The sequence below is a fragment of the Oncorhynchus nerka genome, linkage group LG10, assembly GCF_034236695.1.
Source record: "Oncorhynchus nerka isolate Pitt River linkage group LG10, Oner_Uvic_2.0, whole genome shotgun sequence".
Taxonomy (NCBI): Eukaryota; Metazoa; Chordata; class Actinopteri; order Salmoniformes; family Salmonidae; genus Oncorhynchus; species Oncorhynchus nerka.
In genome coordinates this window covers 16,746,232-16,766,401 of record NC_088405.1, presented here as the reverse complement: position 1 = coordinate 16,766,401, position 20,170 = coordinate 16,746,232, and the positions used below count along the sequence as shown (strand labels likewise).

The window sequence follows — 20,170 nt, the reverse complement described above, 5'->3', positions numbered from 1 at the left end:
TGTGCACCGCAATCTGCTACTTATTGTATTTGTAAACATTGAGCAATGCGGCATGAGTGACGTGACACACCCTCAAATGGGTACGTTCAGCAGGGCACAATGGTGTGGAATGTTCACTTTGTCTTGATTTTGTTCCTGAACAGTACAGTAGGTCTGTGGCCTGAGAAAGAAAACTCACATTTCAATCACTTTATTCTATAGCTTAGTAAATGTCTCACATAGTCCAGGTGTGACAGAACATATTCCAACTCAAAATGGAGGGGAAAAACAAGTAGTGAGCACCAATACTGACAACTACATGGGTACTGGACATGGACACACATTAACATGAAAACATTCATGGAGTGTAGCAACATCATAGATTTGTCTTCAGTGTTGTGCCTTTAATGTGCTGCCAAGACCAAATTCCATGACATGCCTAAGCTAACCTACAGATATTTCATATATAAACACAATGACATGCCTAAGCTAACCTAGAGATATTTCAGATGAAAGTTATTGCATGAAAATATCTTGATAGAGGATCGTCATAAAGCTGAAGCCGATGACAAACGCTAAAGACCACTGCCTTTTCTACTTCAATTCCAAGCCTTGAATGTTTGTCAGCACATAAAGGCTGGGCTATAGGTTCATTTGTTCTAGTCACATTTCCTTGCCCTCCCCACCAAAAGGATCAGAAAACAGCTAAATGGCGATGATAAAATAAAGCTAGCTACTGCTGGATAACTTACTCTAAGCTCATAGTAAATTGTGACCTGGTTTATATCATGCACATTATAGAAACAGTACAAACATTTCCAATACATTTTTTTTTTTAAAGAAAGGTGGTACCCCCACCCTTTACATTGGTTATTACACAGCACCCAAATCCAGGCCAGACTCCAAGATGTGCACCCCCCCCCAAGGCCCAAACATACAATGAAGAGGGTACCTCCTTTTATAGCCAGTGAATGAGTTTACAATGGTGCCAACTTGCTCATGAAATATGGTATTTTATTCAATTATGGACACATAAATATTGTGACTAGTGGAATAACCATTTACTATGTGTGCGTAGATACAGTACAGATGAACCAGTATCTACTGGAATTGGGGTTAAGTCCATTTCAATTCAGTCGATTGAGAAGGAACTGACTCCAACCCTGGTATTTACAGTTGAAAGCCATGGCATAATGTAGTGTTTACTGTATGGCCATAACACTGTGCTGCAGTGCATCTGATCGTCTATAGACATGCATTTGCTATAAAAATGTATGAGGAGCCTAGCCTGGTTCCATATCTGTGTGTTATCCAAATCCTATGGCCAGTCACCCTAAACAAGACCGCACAAACAAAACTGGGACCAGGCTATGCGGATACATTACAAAAAAAACAACCAAGTTTCATATCAGTCTGAGGAGGAGATTCATGTCTTCATTGCATAAATATCCACTGATTTCATTCAGAGGGAACTACCAACTAGAGTGGTTTGGTAGACATGCAATACTGACTGAGGAAAAGGTGACCTATAGCCTGGCAAGACCGCACAAACAGATCTGGGACCAAGCTACATGGCGAAGCCATATTAAAGTCAGCCGGGACAATATTGATGGGTGGTTTTGACAACTATATCCAAACATACTGAAAATGTGTAATAGTTGTTCTAACTTCTAGCTGAATAAATGTAGCCACCTGGTGGAGAAATGGAACAGTGCACCCTGAAGTTTTAAATCTAATACCTCACCACCATTTATTTGTTCAATATATATCCTGTTACGGCATCTTAATCCCGCAAAAATATACCCGTTGTACATACTATATTTCCACCACAAAGTTACTCAGTTGATACGGTACTATGAAATTGCCTAGACTACTAAACAACCATATTACTACACTTGACATCTAGCTGGATATTCAACATTAATATACTGTATTATAGCCCAGGTTTGATCAGGAATGCTCTAACTAAGCCCAGATTTTCCACACAGGAACTAAAGATCCAAGCATTTCTTCCAACTGTCTTACAATCTAATCAATGATTTCCTTTTACACACTGTTAAAGGGACTGACAGATTCTAGCAATTAAGCGTATGCTAGCGTACATGTAGACTACCAATCATTGTGCTAACACTAGTTAGCCTTGGCCCGCAGAAATATCTAACTTCCTTCACACTGCATGTAGAGACATACACCTGGTATCCACGAGTTAATCAGAATCTGGGTAAGTGGAAAATGCCAGAATCTCACTCTATCCCTTCATGACCATGGGCTGCATTTACTAAAGACAACCACGGGCCACATTAAATCAGCTTGGGAGACACATTTGGTCAGCGGGCCTGTAGTTTAAGACCCCTGGTTCTCACAACTTTGTTTTATGACAATAAAACGATATTTGGTACACATCACCACAACACAATTCATCTAAAGCTAACAGACTGGGATTCATATTTACTCCCTTGCCTCTTATTGCATAAGTTGGCCCCACCACACATCTAGGTCACCACTGCAAGTGAACTCTTCTCTGTAACAGACGAATGACTAAAGAGACAATAAGCGTCACAAACTGACAGGCCTGTGGCAGGGTGGTTAGGACAAAACAGATTCAATTCCTTTAACATTTAGACAAGACATTCCCCTTCAATGACAATACTGACACACGGCACAAATTTCACCAACAATCATTCATGAGTTCCGTTGAAACTGCACAGACACGATCCAAATTCATCCATTGTGTTTCCAAATCAAGAGAGGCCTTGATGAGGCTTAAACATTAAGCCTTTGATCCTGTCCTATAGAAACCTTTATTCTGCCTTATCATTGTCATCAGTGCTATTGGGGATGTGCTTACTGAAATCTAATTTAGGAGTGCTCATGCAGTGTCATTGGTTTTCTTGATAACACAAACACACAGGGTTCCTAGTGCACTAGGCTGAGAGCGGTTGAGGTGGGACCGTGTGTGCAAGTACACTTCCAAGGGAGATAGAAACTGTGCTCATCCTGTTCATTGGGGCACACTCACTGGAGCAAAACATTTTGCAACAGAAAACAAAACCCTGGTAGACCCAAAAAGCAATTCAATAACAGGTCAGTCTAATGTGCTCATAAACAAACTGTTATCCTTCACTACCTGTACTAGACTACAGTTAAGGCAATTTGAGGGAGTGGATATCTAGCAGATTACATTTGACTATTTCTCATTTTAAGTCATGAATGGGTTTCAGTGCACACAGCTCAAAAGGGTACGATCTCAAACACACGGGCAATAAATAACAAAACACAATTTGGGGAGAAAAAACAAAACAAAAACAAACTCTGGGGTCAAATACAAGAGGTGACATGTATGTAGTTAGTGGTGATGGAAGTAGATTGTCATTCTGTGTGTGACATTCACAGCAGTCAGTAACTAAACAGCCACAACCCCAGGAAGGACAAATACACCAGACTAAACCCAAATTAAACCATAGTCTGTTTGTCTGTCACGATACTCTCACCTCAGGTGCATCTCATTACTCTGAAGTGGCTTCCTCATCTCCTTTCCTTCATCTACAATGATGACAAAAACCTGACGGGTAGGCTCCCCCTTATTCAATCCTTTCAGACACACCCCTCACCATAATCAAATCCTAAAGCCTATAACAAACATCATAGTAAACAAACAGGTAAATACAAAAATAAGCATAAATAAAATATTCTCTTTGCCCGCTGAGCTGTACTAGCAGGGTCCAGCCAGCAGAGGGGGCTGGTCTGAGGTGTGTGTGTGTGGTCCTACAGGCCTTTGTTGAAGAAGACGGTAGTAGTGTGGGGACTGTTCTGTCGTATCCTCTCCTGCAGATCTGGCTCCAGGCTGCTCACAGTCATAGAACTATATAGGGAGGGAGAGTTAGAGAGAGAAAGAGGGGATGAGAGAGTGAAAGGGAGAAAATGATTGATTAGACAGTTGTGTAGGAAAAGCAGGTCCACGGTCTATATCTAAGGTATGTACCAGATGGCCATAACGTACCTCTTCTGTGGGAACAGGGCGCAGCACAGAGGAGTAGCAAACACCAGGCTGAAAGAGAGACGGGAGGTTTTGTCAAACCAGAGTTTAAGTAAACTGTGCAATACACATGGTTTGCAATGGCGACGTTCAGTATTCAGAGCTCCAGTCCATTTAAAATGTTATGGTTAGTTTGCTTACAGTGCATGCCATTGCAAGAGGACTTATAACATGGATGAAACGTGTACCAAACAAACAGTTTACAGTAACATTAACTATAGATAGATACTTACCACAGACCCACCAGTCCCACCTGTACTGGAGCATTTAGGACTGGGAACCGCTGAGGAGAGAACACAGTGAGAGAGAGAGAAAGTGAGAGACTCAGAAGCAGAAGCAGTTTTTCATAAAAACAAACAGTATACAGACATTACACTGACAGTATTGTAGAGATTTACAGGCGTGGTCCAGATCTGTTTGTGCCATCTTACTTATTCATATGGTCATTGGCAAAACAGCACAAACAGATCTGGGACCAGGCTAGAGTTTTACTGGATATCAGACAGACAGGGCACAGATTTCCAACAAAAATTGCATTGCATGTTTAACACGGCTAACCATCCAGATTGGTTTGAACTCCAAATAGAGGGTAGACCAACAGTGGCTACATGCCACACTCTCCCTACTGACTGTAGAACCAGCATGCCCATGGCTGTTGTAACATTACCTTCATAAAGGCTTTCTTCTCCAGGGCGTTCATGATCACAGGGGGGATAGCTGTAGACAGAAAACAATGAGTATTTTCAAGAGCAACATTTCTGTTATTTCACAACACGTTGCTGATTCTGATAGTCATCTACAGTTAAGGGGGCTTTGCTAAATCATCTTTCCCAGAAGTACTGGTGTGAGGACAGTGAGTTTCAGACCAAATTACACATGACCAATTGATCTGGATTGAAACTACATGTTAACTCCTTACCCAGTGGTTCCCAAACTGTTTTGCGTTGTGAAATATTGTGTCCCACCAGATCAAAAAACAAAACAATGTTCAATCCATCATGTGTGAAACACAGTGCTTACCCATAGCTGGCACGGCCATGCCAATCCTGGACACCACCACCTGAATGATGCCCGACTTGGCAGCGGTGACTGACTCCCCTAACCGGTTTCCATTTTCATCGGTCACTGGGATGCCGTACTTCAGCTCCCTAAGGAGAGGGACATAAGGAGAGGATGGAATTCAACCAAACCTGTCATAGTCATGTTAATCAATTTGTATAACTTTATTTATTATTTATTTTTTTACAAATACATTTGAAACAAAGTGTTTGACAACAACCCAGTCCTAACCCCTCACAGAGCTGACCAAAAAGACAGAGGAAAACCTTCGTCCCTAGTTAGGAGGTGTGGTCTAAACTCTAGCTCACCTCTGCCTCATGAAGGGGATGTTGATACAGTTGGCAGCAGCTACAGCAAAGAAGGGGACGAACCGGCTCATGACGGCTGGAAGGCGCTGGGGAGGGAGTTTGTTTCAATGTAGAGTTTTCACAGCGCTCAAAAAAATGCAAAGCAAATGCGCAAATCCACTAGAACCAAGATGATCCAGAGACAGTACCTTGGCTAGAGACTTGAGTCCCAGGGCTGTGACTACGGCTCCGGTGGTCGCACTGACATACGCTACAGCCAGCTGACTGAGAGAACATCACACAAAGACATTTACACCTCTCAATTTACTGAGCCTCAATACGGTTCCTGTTCCATTTACCAGAGTCTCTGATACACAGACAGAATGATCCTAAATACAGAGGTCTCAGGTCACAACACATACGGAATGTAGTTAAGGCGGTCAAAGTCAAAAGCCACATTCATTGAACACAGAAACATGACAAGCCAGGCAAAGACAAGATGCACCAATAATGATTGAAATGGCCCCCCAGTCTACATGCTCGTTCCATGGTAGTTTCAATCTGCATATGAACTGAGGAGCACCAGCATTGCTGGCTCCTATTCCTCGTGTGTCCTAGTGGGTGCATCGCAATAGTCTAAAGTGGAATCCTTTCCTTGTATCCTTCCCTTCATCTACACTGATTTGAAGGAACTGGACAGGTGACATCTGATAGCAACAGTGTAAACCTTTCACCGGTCATGCGTTTTCAATTTGGTACAGATGTAAGAGGACGCCCCTTTAAAATTTTGAGATACATCCCTGGTTTGTACAGCCTCTCCACCAGGAGCTGTATGTATCAAAAGCCTCAGATTAGGAGTGCTAATCTACGATCAGTTCTCCCTTTTAGATCTCAATGCATGGGTGACATGATCCTAGATCAGCACTCTTACTCTGAAACATATGGTCCCAGACCAGAAAGATATACACAAATGCCTTGCTTCCTCTACCAGCTGCAGACATGGAGGAAGGGGTAAAGCTACAACCGTTCAGTTGGAATGGAGGAGCATGCTGGACTAAACAGTGGAGTGTAATACCGCTGTAAGGGGAGGAGTGTAGTGGACTGGGGTTCCACTGGCTAGCCTCCATACAGAGCTAGGGGTGCATCGCAATAGTCTACTATGGTCTTCTCTGCTTGCCTCTTTTCCTTTATCTGCGCCGATAGGAAAAGAGAAGACAGGTGAAAGCAACATAGGGGGAGTGTTATGGGGATTTGCTCCCACCTATCCATGTCCTTTCAGATCAGTACTGATGAAGGAAAGCAAATGAGGAGAGGAAGCTAGCTAAGGCTATGAGATGCACCCTAGTACAGGTACAGCAGGGCTGGTTTAGTATGTGGCTGTGGCATTAGTGTTCCCAGTCCCTACTTGGTGGTGAGGGCAGCGTCTCCACTGCGGTTGGTGTAGTTGACCACAGCGTTGAAGGACTGGTTCACCCACTGCCAGAACACCACCGCTGGAGTCGTCCTGGAGGAGAGATGATGAAAACGAGGTGAGAGAAGTGTGGGGAAAGGATAGAAAGGGAGACAAATAAAGTGTGAACAAGCATTAAATCATTTCAGATATTTAATTCAGAGACAGAATGCTTGAATTAATCATTCAAACAAAGGCAAATCATGACTTGTAAAAAGGTACAAATGTCACTTTCCACATTTGTGCACAGTTTACATGACTTAGTGTTTTTATTTAATTTAACTATGCAAGTCAGTTAAGAACAAATTCTTATTTAGAATGACGGCCTACCCCAGGCCAAACCCTAACCTGGACAACGCTGGGCCAATTGCCCTATGGGACTCCCAGTCATGGGCGGTTGTGATACAGCCTGAATTCAAACCAGGGTTTGTAGTGAAGCCTCTAGCACTGAGATGCAGTGCCTCAGACCGCTGCGCCACTCTGGAGCCCAGTGTGACTATGATTGTATGCCCTTTACTCTTCAGACACACAACAATAGCTGCAGTGTGCTACTCTGGTCTTGCCCTCTGAGCAGCAATGTAAAAGGCACAGTGGAAGGTATGCAGAGAGAACATGAAAACAATCCAAGGCATCCACACGCTGCAAGGCCAATAGCGGTGTCCTGACCCTCATTAAACGGCTTAGGAATCTTCCTTTTCGATGCCCACAAGATAAAACATTTGTTTAAGTTTTACATTTTAGCAGACGCTCTTATCCAGAGCAATTAGGGTTAAGTGCCTTGCTCAAGGGCCCAGCAGATTATTCACATAGTTGGCTTTGAGATGCTACCTTTCGATTACTGGCCCAACGCTCTTAGCCACTATGCTACCTGGTTCCCGAATACACAGAACACTGCCATCGAACCCAGTCTTCAGTTGAAAGAGAAGAGACTACACCGATTGGGAAAGTCAACTGCATAGGTTGTTTATGCCATTAGATGAGAAGTTCTAACATGCTACATTTATTCTACACAATTCTGTGCACTTTTTGTCCTGGCATAATTTACTAATAAGCAAGAGAGAAGAGCATGAGCGGCCCATATGGTGTATGTGTTAAGCCAGCCAGCAACAGCACGCACCAGCCACAGCATTCACAGCGTGGGTGGAGATTTAGTCATCGTGAAGAATGTTGAAATATCCCTGCTGTGCGGTTAGTTGCCGCATCTGACATGTGCCTCTACATTTCAATCTGCAACATTCACCTCATCAGATCTTCCTCTTCCAGGACGCAGCCCTGTGTGTTTTTAATGTAGGTGTTTTATGCCACACACAAATTGCATTTAACATGTATTGAATTGAAAAGTCATCCACCCCAGTGGTACCTGTAGAATGTGAGCATACAGCCGGTGATGGTCATGTTCATGGGGACCTGGGCAGACATGCGTCCCACCACCACCATCTTCTCTCCCGTGTCAGGGTGGAAGGCAGAGTCATAGATGTACTTGGCTCTCCACAGCTCATCTTCTGTCAGACCTGGCCTCACCACTCCTAACCTGGACACAAGCACATCCTCTAAACAATGAATCAAACATCAATTCTTAGCATCGAGGCAACTTATTGCAATGTTTGATTCACAGAAACACGGGCTAAAATAAATATAGGCTAAAGCTTCACCTACTTTCAATGTTTTAACAAATAAAATTGTATATCGGACATGTTTTGCAGATGTTAGCACAGGTGCAGCAAAATGCTTATGTTTCTAGCTCCAACAGTGCAGTAATACCTAACAATACACACAAATCCCCCAAATATTTCTGCAGTTCTTCATAACAAAGACAATCTTAGACATTTATTTAGGTGTTTTCAGTTCACCTCTGATGTAAGAGACAAACCAGTATGACAGATGTTCCAACCTACAAGCCTAATTAGTGGCCTGTGTCTAAATATGTTTGTTAGTTTCTCTTATTACAGTGGGGGGGGACAAGAGAGATATCAGGTTAAGGTAACTGCTAGCTAGCTCCTTGAACTCCTCAGTTTAGACTAGAGACAATGTTGATAGAGTCCATGCTCATTCATAAATGCATTAATGAAAATTGATTCCTACCCAGGGGCCAGGGTAACTTCCAAATTACCATTCACATTTTAGGCCACAGTAAACCACCCCTCTAACATAACCCAATGTCAACTCCACTACCACCCCTACATTCCTCTTATCCCGATAATCTCTCACTCTACCCCCTTTCAATACCTGTAGATCTCTACAGAGGCCGGTGTGTTCTCCAGCATCTCAGAGGACTTTAGGATGTTCCTGGGATCAACCACCCTCCTCCTCCTTCCCTAGGTGTCCTCCCCCCTCCGTACCTGTAGTTCTCCACAGTGACCCGTGCGTCCTCCAGTGTCTTAGAGGACTTGAGGATGTTCCTGGGGTCGGTGACAAAAAAGAAGTGCTGGGCGCGGCCCATGAATGTGCTCTGGTCCCATCGCGGCTCCTTGATGTTAATGTCCAGGGACAGATCTCCAGACATCCTTGAGTTTACTATGAGACCACCTGACAACAGAAACAAGTTAGTTAGAAATGTGATTATTCTCTGCACATTTGACAAAGACTCTTTTTTTTTTTTTGCCCTGTAACGTTAGAAAGACAAAAATTGGCCTTGTGGATGAATTCAACCAGCTCATGGAGTTTAGTGACTCGAGCAGAACTCAAAAGGCAAATGATAAAAGATTACTCCTCCTTCCTAGCTAGGACTAAGCCCCCCCACCTCTCTGATCCATGTATAACTCCCTCCCTCTACATAGCCTACCTCAACAGCCAAAACACACCTCCTGATTGGAGGGGCCCTCGCCACCTCTAGTATCCTCCCCAAATCATAATAAAAAAGGACAAGGAGGCCATCATCAGGGCTGTTTCTATTTGAGCCAACTGGTCGTTGTAGGAAGGTAACGGTTAAATACAGGAAGTCTGGTCTTAACCTAATTCTCTGACTATGGAGCTTGCGCCAAACCGTATCAGCATTATTGAAGTGAATTACATTGCCATCCTGAATCTTCTTCCAGCATTTTACACCTAAATTCAACCTGAATGACGAGCAGTCCAGCACTCAGTTTGAGAATAGGCCTACTGGCTGTCTTTTACATGCATATCTAGGCTATGAATCATCTGACCAAAGCTATATCAGAGCCTGGCAGTACAACAATAAACAAACTGAGGCATGAAAAGTCTAGCTTCCAACCACTGGAGTTATTATGATGTTTGGTTTCCTAGGTAATGAGGTGATAAACAGTTATTTCAAGCTGAAGGCTACCAAAGTAAGTTCATTGCATTGTGGCTCAAAACGTGATTACCGCTACTTCAAATGAATGTGGTTTCTAGCTGCCTGAAACATATCAAGGAACATGTTTAGGCTATGTGCAATGAGAGGATCAGTGGTGACACGTAATTTTAGCAAAAAACTACATGTCAGTTCGCAATCAATGTAAAAAATATATAATTGAGTTAAGAAAGCCACACACAAACACAGTCTCTTTTTTTTGTTTTCTTGAGTAAGGCAGCTCCAAAATGCAGCCTAGCTCAGTGCTTTCTGTGGTTGTAGGGCAAGCCAGCAGAAAATACGTAGCACCGTTATTGGCCGTTAAGTGTTTGGTCACTCATGGGGACACTACATCACCGCCAAGTCTAAAGGCAGAGCTAGAAAATTCAAGCCCCTTGGGTGCTGCCATAGAGTTACATTAGAAGTGCCCATCTAAGAATGCTCAAGGTCATTGGCCACAGATAAAATGACATCAAACCACACTAGATCTACAGTAGTTTTCAAAATCTTAGCTAGTAGTCATCATCATGAATCAAGTCAACAATGTACTGGCAAATCCTTTTTAATCCTTGTCATATGAAGAGAAATTATAGATAAAATGTATCGGTGCTAATCGGCCATAAACATTACACAACAAGCCGGAAATTGTAAATTCAACAATGAGGGGTTTGGAAGGAATCAGTGGCTAACAGCAAGCATTGCAAAGCCATCATTACCCTGGCTGTATGGTCCCAAGTCTAAGATTAAGGGTCTCTTTACCTAGTTTAAAATGATAAACATTCAATATTAGCCATGCTGTCAATAAAGCATGATTTGTGCCCCGCTCAAAACAACTTAATTCAGGAACTGCAAAATCTGACTTTAGTGAGTTCAAGACAACTGGTATCTCGGGAAAAACAAGCTGTGGCTGGGAATATACATTTTGAAACTTTTATCCAACTCGGAATTGTAAATCGGGAATCTTTCTAGAGCTACAACCTCATGATTCAACCTTTTTGTTTTGTTCCCAGTTGTCTTGAAAATAACCATAAATCAAGAGAATGACAGACCTTGATGACAAAATTTGCCCACGAAGGACAGCCGTGCTACCTTCCTGTTCAAGTGAGCACAGCACAACAAGGTAAGTCCAAAAATATATTGTATGCTGCTGCATAAATTATGTAATATGCCAGCTAAGAAAGTAATACTAAGAGTATGTTGTGTAGTAAGCTGTTAGTAGGCCATGTGCTTCACCCTAATAATTTGGTCCGTTCCCCCCTCATATCTTAGCCTACTGTTCTAACTTGGTGGTGCACATGTAGCATATAACCTGTTTTTGAGAAATGTAATTAAATATTGTAAGAGCTTTAATTGTCTGCATATATGCCCCCTTTATCCTACGGTTCTGACTTAGTGTACATGGAGAACACTAAGAACGGCCCATGATTAAAGGATTTGCCATATATCTTTAATTACTTGTTACTTTCACCTTCTCTTATTTCTAATCCTTTTTTTAGCTGCACTGTTGGTTAGGGGCTCGTAAGTAAGCGTTTCACTGTTGTATTTGGCGCATGTGACAAATACAATTTGATGGTCTGAATTCGGTTGCTGTACATTTCAAAAGTGCTGAACAAATAGTTATATTGACTACATCCGTCCTAGCTCACTCATGTCTTAATCAAAATTACAGATTGCCTCTTATCCGCTTGTCTTCCCCTTATGCCTTAGTTTGTACATCTCAATTGTCAGAAGAATCCACATTTGTTTAAGTCAGCCAGCCATGTAAATGAGGCTGAATGAAGTGCTTCGCTGCCAGACAAGGCACCGCTGATAGCCAGGTGTAGCAGTGGTATAGTGCAATTACTGTATTGTTTAGTGTTGTGGCATGCATCCCATCCCCAATTATTTATTTTTTGCCCCACCAAATTTACGTGCTAAAATCGCCACTGGAGAGGATAGTGGATATGCATTGACCTATATTTTGTTATGCAAATAAAGTTGTAAGCCTAAACACATCCCAAACAATTTTCAGTTCTTTTCACATAATAGTAAACCAATTGCTATGTCTATACAATAACCACTTGTGTAGACGTCATTGCGACATGGTATGAATTGACAAATGTTGTACTTAAACCACCTGGACAACAAAGCTGACCATCAAATACATTGTAACATATTCCTTCTCTTTGTCAACATACTGCAGTAAGACAACGTGGGAAAATAAGTAATGTTAACTATTGTAATCAACAAAGTGAACCTTAATGAGCCCAAGCTTTATTGCAATAAGGTACGTGACCAGTGCAGAAGATAACAGATCTTCTGTTATCAGCCGTCACACGACATCGCTCAATGCGTGACACTCACGAAAAGTGAAGGAGAAAACAAGACCAAAACAGAAATGTGCCTAGGTACAAATTGTTAATATTACTTGAATATAACGTTAGGTGACTAGAAATCAACCTGCACTTTGCATCACGCTATTGACAAGTCATTGATTCAGCGATGTGACATTTAGTGAGTGCAGTTGACATTAGCTAGCTAGCTAACGTTACTTAGCTAGCATGCTCACTTTTAGTTAACCAGCTACTTTTCTCAGTTTGCTTGTCAAATATTGAAGCAGTAGAATGAGAGTCTGACAGACACGGTCTTGGTATGAATTACTATATTGTGAACGAACATGGTAACTTTTTAGTTAGCTAGTTATATGGCTAACCTATAGCTAGTACGTCACCACGTTGTAAAAAAGGAGGAAACGACCGAACGTGAGCATCTTCGTGTTAGCTCGCGCTAGCTATACATTTACTAAATGCACAAACCCTGCCAACAAAAGCACAAAAACATACATACCTTGGTTCAATGTCCACCAGCTGTGTTCACTATATAATTGCAGAGCGCTGTAAAACTGTGACCTCTCAGTGATATCACCGAATGGCTTGATGTACACGGTGCCAGTCTCTCTACCTTGAAAGCTGAGGCGAAAAGACGGGTTCGTCCTTTGTTACCACAACCACAAAGTCATAACTATGACTAAACCCCGCCTATTTCTACAATTGATCTTCTTAAAATCTTAAACCTTAACCTTAAACTTGACAACTTAGCTAACCGTATGCATAGCCCTAGCATTAAATTAAGACCAAAAAGCAAATGTTTGTTTTCATGAATGTTTATGATATAGCCCATATTGACTTTGTGGCTGTGATTACTAGCTAGTGACAACCGGAAAAGGGCGGTGTAGAACTACAGCATGTTTGTAATTTGTTCCATAGCGATGGGAAGTTGGCTAGAATCACTGGGCGTTGGTGGCAAACGGAAAATGATTGGTTTATTGTATCTGCCCAGCTAAATACTTTCAAAAACAAACTTCTAAAATAGTAAAATATATGTATTTCAATAAAATTGACCTGGATAAATCAAGATTATATAAGAGATACATCGTTTTTTTCCCCGGACATAAATATATATTTTAAATCATGTTTTTCTATTTCTCAGTCTATCAACGTTGCTACATTTTGGTGAAAGACCTTCCTCAAGCCTTCAAATGTTCCTGTGTCCCTCAACTGAAGGTGAACAAAACAGTGTTTTCCAATCCCACCAGAGCCCAACTATGCATGCACATCCCAGTGGAAACTAACTGTGTGACTCACCACAGTGATCCCGTGACTCACCAGAGGTTCTTTCCCACCCACCATTTGAGAAACAGCTTGAACTGAGCAAAGTCTTGAGAGAGGGAAGTATAAGAAGTATGTTTTGCATCACAATGTGTGTGTGTGTATGCAGCACCATATGATTCATCATATGATTAATGATTGATTCACTGACAATCTATATTTAATAATAAACTGAAGATACTTTCAGTCATAACTGAGTTTATAAACTACAGTAGACTACTGGCCTACACTTCCTTCATTATCAGGGATTTTATACTACTACCATGATATGGCATTACTCAGACAGAAGATTGTAGCATAACATCTCTCACTGTCACCCAGGAACACTAGCCATGTATTCTTGTCAATTACAATAAGTACTAGCTTTAATACCTCAAATATGTGTAATTGTGCTCCTAAATTTCCCAACTTTGGTGCTCTGCCCTTTGCCTACTTTGTGAACCTTGTCCTGTAATTATAGAGGGATAGACACAAGCTATAGTATGGGAGTAGTTAAGACACGAGCTATAGTATGGGAGTAGTTAAGACACTAGCCATAGTATGGGAGTAGTTAAGACACTAGCTATAGTATGGGAGTAGTTAAGACACTCGCTATAGTATGGGAGTAGTTAAGACACTCGCTATAGTATGGGAGTAGTTAAGACACTCGCTATAGTATGGGAGTAGTTAAGACACTCGCTATAGTATGGGAGTAGTTAAGACTCGCTATAGTATGGGAGTAGTTAAGACACTCGCTATAGTATGGGAGTAGTTAAGTAGTATTCTTATACCTCCCAAGACAATTGTCACTGTCCAGAGCAAATGAGATGGTGCTAATGTGTCCTAAGCCATCCACAGGTGTCCAATGGTAGGGCAGATGGGCGTGCTGTGTATCTCTGTGGGCGGAGTTGATTATGCTGAGCAGTGGGGCACCGGTCTATGGCCTGTAACATGAACGGGCAAAGCGGTGAGGGAGGAGCACTCTTCCCAAATGGAACAGTAATCTGCACCGTTTGGTGATGTTGTCAACAAGGCAGCATGGTGCATTGTCCAGAAACATACAAGATCTCTTTTCCATAAAATATGCACTACCGTTCAAAAGTTTGAGGTCACTTAGAAATGTACTTGCCTAGAAGGCCAGCATCCCGGAGTCACCTCTTCACGCTGATGTTGAGACTGGTGTTTTGTGGGTACTACTAATGAAGCTGCCAGTTGAGGACTTGTGAGGCATCTGTTTCTCAAACTAGACACACTAATGTACTTTTCCCCTTGCTCAGTTGTGCACCGGGGCCTCCCACTCATCTTTCTATTCTGGTTAGAGCCAGTTTGCGCTGTTCTGTGAAAGGAGTAGTACACAGCCTTGTACGAGATCTTCAGTTTCTTGGCAATTTCTCGCATGGAATAGCCTTCATTTCTCAGAACAAGAATAGATTGACAAGTTTCAGAAGAAAGTTATTTGATTCTGGCCATTTTGAGCCTGTAATCGAACCTACAAATGCTGACGTTCTAGATACTCAACTAGTCTAAAGAAGGCCAGTTTTATTGCTTCTTTAATCAGAACTACAGTTTTCAGCTGTGTTATCATAATTGCAAAAGGGTTTTCTAATGATCAATTATCTTTTTAAATTTATAAACTTGGATTAGCTAACACAACGTGCCATTGGAACACAGAAGTGATGGTTGCCAATAATGGGCCTCTGTACGCCTATGTAGATATTCCATAAAAAATCAGACGTTTCCAGCTACCAATAGTCATTTACAACATTAACAATGTCTACACTGTGTATTTCTGACCGATTTGATGTTATTTTAATGGACAAAAAATGCAGAATCCAGAATCCTAGTCATTACTCGTCATGCTTAATTACCCCATTTTTGTTTTGAGCTCACTTCGCCGTGGGCAGCCCAGTTCCAAAACGAATGCAAAATGCCTTCATGGGCGCCCAGGCCAGATTAATCAAATCTCCTCAGTGTTAGTCACAGGTGAGGTCACTGAGCATGACATGGATACAGGTAATGTAATTTAACTTAGCTTAATAGTGTGCATGAATGGAGGCTGGTGAGAGGAGCTATATGAGGCTGGGCTCACTGTAATGGCAGGAATGGAATTAATGGAACTTTATCAAACAGATCAAACATATGGAAACCACGTTTGACTCCGTTCCGTTAATTCCATTCCAGCCATTACAATGAGCCCGTCCTCCTATGAGCCTCCACTTGTGTGCATGCATGTGTGGATGGGGAAGGTGTGTGTGTGTTTTAAACTTTAGCAGACTTAAACTTTAGCCTACACCGAAGCTCCGCCCCGTGCTTTCTTTTCGAAGGAGCAAAACTATGATGTGGGGGGGACCGGGAGCTATTAGCTGTCGTAAAAGCCTTGAAGGCGTGGAGGCATTGGCTTGAGGGTGCTAAACACCCTTTTCTCATCTAGACTGACCATCGCAATCTGGAGTACATCCGGGAAGCGAGGAGACTGAATCCTCGTCAGGCAAGGTGGACCATGTTTTTCACTCGTTTTGTGTTTACTCTTTCTTACAGACCAGGCTCCCAGAACGTTAAGGCAGACGCATTGTCCCGGCTGTATGACACAGAGGAGCGGTCCATGGACCCCACTCCCATACTCCCAGCTTCGTGTTTGGTGGCGCCAGTAGTGTGGGAGCTGGACGCGGACATTGAGCAGGCGTCACGTGCAGAGCCCTCTCCCCCTGAGTGTCCAGCTGGTCGTCTGTACATTCCGTCTGCCGTCCGCGACCGATTGATCTATTGGGCCCACACCTCACCCTCCTCTGGTCATCCTGGGATAGGTCGGACGATGCGCTGTCTTGATGGGAGGTACTGGTGGCCCACTTTAGCTAAGGATGTGAAGATGTATGTTTCCTCCTGCTCGGTGTGTGCCCAGTGCAAGGCTCCTAGACACCTGCCCAGAGGTAAGCTACAACCTTTACCCGTCCCTCAACGGCCGTGGTCGCACCTGTCGGTGGATTTTTTGACTGATCTTCCACTTTCACATGGTAACACCACGATCCTGGTTGTTGTGGATCGGTTTTCTAAGTCCTGTTGTCTCCTCCCTTTGCCCGGTCTCCCTACGACCTTACAAACTGCGGAAGCTGGGTCTGCGGTTTGTGGGGCCGTTTAAAGTCCTGAGGAGAGTGAACAAGGTATGTTATAGGTTACAACTGCCCACTAATTGCCCTGCACCTCGCCCTCCGGGTCGTCCCAGAGGCCGGTGTCGACGCGCCCGGGGGGGGAGTACTGTCACGACTTCTGCCGAAGTCGTTGCCTCTCCTTGTTCGGGCGGTGCTCGGTGGTCGACGTCACCGGTCTTCTAGCCATCATTGATCCATTTTTCATTTTCCATTGGTTTTGTCTTGTCTTCCTACACACCTGGTTTCAATCCCATTCATTACCTGTTGTGTATTTAACCCTCGGTTTCCCCTCATGTCTTTGTCAGAGATTGTTTTATGTCAGTGTTGTTTATGTTTGTATAGGTGCGCGACGGGTCCTCGTACCCATGTTTATTATGTATGTACATTTAGTGTTTGGAGCATGTTTAGTGGACATATATTAAAAGGACTCCATCACACTCGTTTTACACTCCTGCGCCTGACTTCCCTGCCACCGATACACACGACTGACACATTTACTTTTTCCAGATTTTGTTGTGCTACAAAGTGGGATAAAAATGTATTGAATTGTCATTTTTTTTGTCTACGATCAAACTCCTCTATTTTATAAATTAAACACTAATATATCTTCATTAGATAAACCCCCTGAGTCAATACATGTTAGATTCACCTTTGGCAGCGATTACAGCTGTGAGTCTTTCTGGGTAAGTCTTTAAGAGATTTCCACACCTGGATTGTGCAACATTTTCCTATTCTTTTCAAAATTCTTCAAGCTCTGTCAAATTGGCTGTTTATCATTGCTAGACAACCATTTTCGGGTCTTGCTATAGATTTTCAAACAGATTTAAGTCAAAACTGTAACTCGGCCACTGACTTCTATCCCCTCCTCTCTTCTCCAGACCATTTCCGGAGACCTCCTCCCTTACCTCACCTCGCTCATCAACTCATCCCTGACCGCTGGCTACGTCCCTTCCGTCTTCAAGAGAGCGAGAGTTGCACCCCTTCTGAAAAAACCTACACTCGATCCCTCCGATGTCAACAACTACAGACCAGTATCCCTTCTTTCTTTTCTCTCCAAAACTCTTGAACGTGCCGTCCTTGGTCAGCTCTCCCGCTATCTCTCTCAGAATGACCTTCTTGATCCAAATCAGTCAGGTTTCAAGACTAGTCATTCAACTGAGACTGCTCTTCTCTGTATCACGGAGGCGCTCCGCACTGCTAAAGCTAACTCTCTCCTCTGCTCTCATCCTTCTAGACCTATCGGCTGCCTTCGATACTGTGAACCATCAGATCCTCCTCTCCACCCTCTCCGAGTTGGGCATCTCCGGCGCGGCCCACGCTTGGATTGCGTCCTACCTGACAGGTCGCTCCTACCAGGTGGCGTGGCGAGAATCTGTCTCCACACCACGTGCTCACACCACTGGTGTCCCCAGGGCTCTGTTCTAGGCCCTCTCCTATTCTCGCTATACACCAAGTCACTTGGCTCTGTCATAACCTCACATGGTCTCTCCTATCATTGCTATGCAGACGACACACAATTAATCTTCTCCTTTCCCCTTCTGATGACCAGGTGGCGACCGCATCTCTGCATGTCTGGCAGACATATCAGTGTGGATGACGGATCACCACCTCAAGCTGAACCTCGGCAAGACGGAGCTGCTCTTCCTCCCGGGAAGGACTGCCCGCTCCATGATCTCGCCATCACGGTTGACAACTCCATTGTGTCCTCCTCCCAGACGCTAAGAACCTTGGCGTGATCCTGGACAACACCCTGTCGTTCTCAACTAACATCAAGGCGGTGGCCCGTTCCTGTAGGTTCATGCTCTACAACATCCGCAGAGTACGACCCTGCCTCACACAGGAAGCGGCGCAGGTCCTAATCCAGGCACTTGTCATCTCCCGTCTGGATTACTGCAACTCGCTGTTGGCTGGGCTCCCTGCCTGTGCCATTAAACCCCTACAACTCATCCAGAACGCCGCAGCCCGTCTGGTGTTCAACCTTCCCAAGTTCTCTCACGTCACCCCGCTCCTCCGCTCCCTCCACTGGCTTCCAGTTGAAGCTCGCATCCGCTACAAGACCATGGTGCTTGCCTACGGAGCTGTGAGGGGAACGGCACCTCAGTACCTCCAGGCTCTGATCAGGCCCTACACCCAAACAAGGGCACTGCGTTCATCCACCTCTGGCCTGCTCGCCTCCCTACCACTGAGGAAGTACAGTTCCCGCTCAGCCCAGTCAAAACTGTTCGCTGCTCTGGCCCCCCAATGGTGGAACAAACTCCCTCACGACGCCAGGACAGCGGAGTCAATCACCACCTTCCGGAGACACCTGAAACCCCACCTCTTTAAGGAATACCTAGGATAGGATAAAGTAATCCCTCTCACCCCCCCCCTCCCCCTGAAAAGATTTAGATGCACTACTGTTCCACTGGAGGTCATAAGGTGAATGCACCAATTTGTAAGTCGCTCTGGATAAGAGCGTCTGCTAAATGACTTAAATGTAATGATGTAATGTTGGTCAGAAACTAAAACCGTAAACGCCCGTGCTCAGGTCTATTCAATGCTGGTCTGACAAATCGGATTCCACACTTCAAGATTGCTTCGATCACGTGGACTGGGATATGTTCGGGATAGCCTCAGACAACAACATTGATGTATATGCTGATTCAGTGTGCGAGTTTATTAGCAAGTGTATCGGTGATGTTGTAGCCACGGTGACTAAAACCTTCCCCAACCAGAAACTGTGGATTGATGGCAGCATTCCTGCAAAACTGAAAGTGCGAACCGCTGCTTTTAATCATGGCAAGGTGACCGAAAACATGACCGACTACAGTGTAGCTATTCCCTCCGTGAGGGAATCAAACAAGCTAAGTATCAATATAGATACAAAGTAAAGTCTCAATTCAACGGCTCAGACACGAGACGTATGTGGCAGAGTCTACAGACAATCACGGATTACAAAAGGAAAACCAGCCCCGTCGCGGACACCGACGTCTTGCTCCCAGACAAATTAAATAACTTATTTGCTTTGCTTTGATAACAATACAGTTCCACTGACACAGCCCACTACCAAAACCTGCAGGCTCTCACCGCGGCCAACGTGAGTAAAACAATTAAACGTGTTAACCCTCGCAAGGCTGCCTGCCCAGACGGCGTCCTCAGATCATGCGCAGACCAGCTGGCTGGTGTGTTTACCGAGATATTCAATCAATCCCTATCCCAGTCTGCTGTTCCCACATGCTTCAAGAGGGGCACCATTGTTCCCTTTCCCAAGAAAGCTAAGGTAACTAAACTAAATGACTATCGCCCCGCCCCGTAGCAC

The 20,170-nt window shown here is 43.8% G+C and overlaps 1 protein-coding gene across 1 annotated transcript; it reads right to left on the bottom strand.

The window, feature by feature from the left end:
- Positions 1-174: 174 nt before the first annotated feature.
- LOC115134947 (sideroflexin-1-like) lies at positions 175-13,266 on the bottom strand. The gene is made up of 11 exons (XM_029669068.2): positions 12,927-13,266; positions 9,151-9,337; positions 8,172-8,342; positions 6,767-6,865; positions 5,571-5,646; positions 5,383-5,468; positions 5,036-5,163; positions 4,683-4,732; positions 4,249-4,298; positions 3,980-4,027; positions 175-3,841 (listed from the first exon to the last, which is right to left on the bottom strand). The coding sequence occupies exons 2-11, from the start codon at positions 9,312-9,314 to the stop codon at positions 3,745-3,747; spliced, it is 969 nt and encodes a 322-aa protein (XP_029524928.1). The 5' UTR covers positions 9,315-9,337; positions 12,927-13,266; the 3' UTR covers positions 175-3,744.
- Between the last annotated feature and the right edge of the window lie 6,904 nt (positions 13,267-20,170).

What these genes read in the sequence shown, in the direction of transcription:
- LOC115134947 (XM_029669068.2), bottom strand. Translation starts at nt 9,314, where the DNA reads ATGTCTGGAGATCTGTCCCTGGACATTAACATCAAGGAGCCGCGATGG. An exon ending in ATCCCCTTCATGAGGCAGAG is followed by an intron (nt 5,164 to 5,382) that starts GTGAGCTAGAGT and finishes CCCTCTCCTTAG; the next exon opens with GGAGCTGAAGTACGGCATCC. An exon ending in GCCCTGTTCCCACAGAAGAG is followed by an intron (nt 3,842 to 3,979) that starts GTACGTTATGGC and finishes CTCCCTATATAG; the next exon opens with TTCTATGACTGTGAGCAGCC.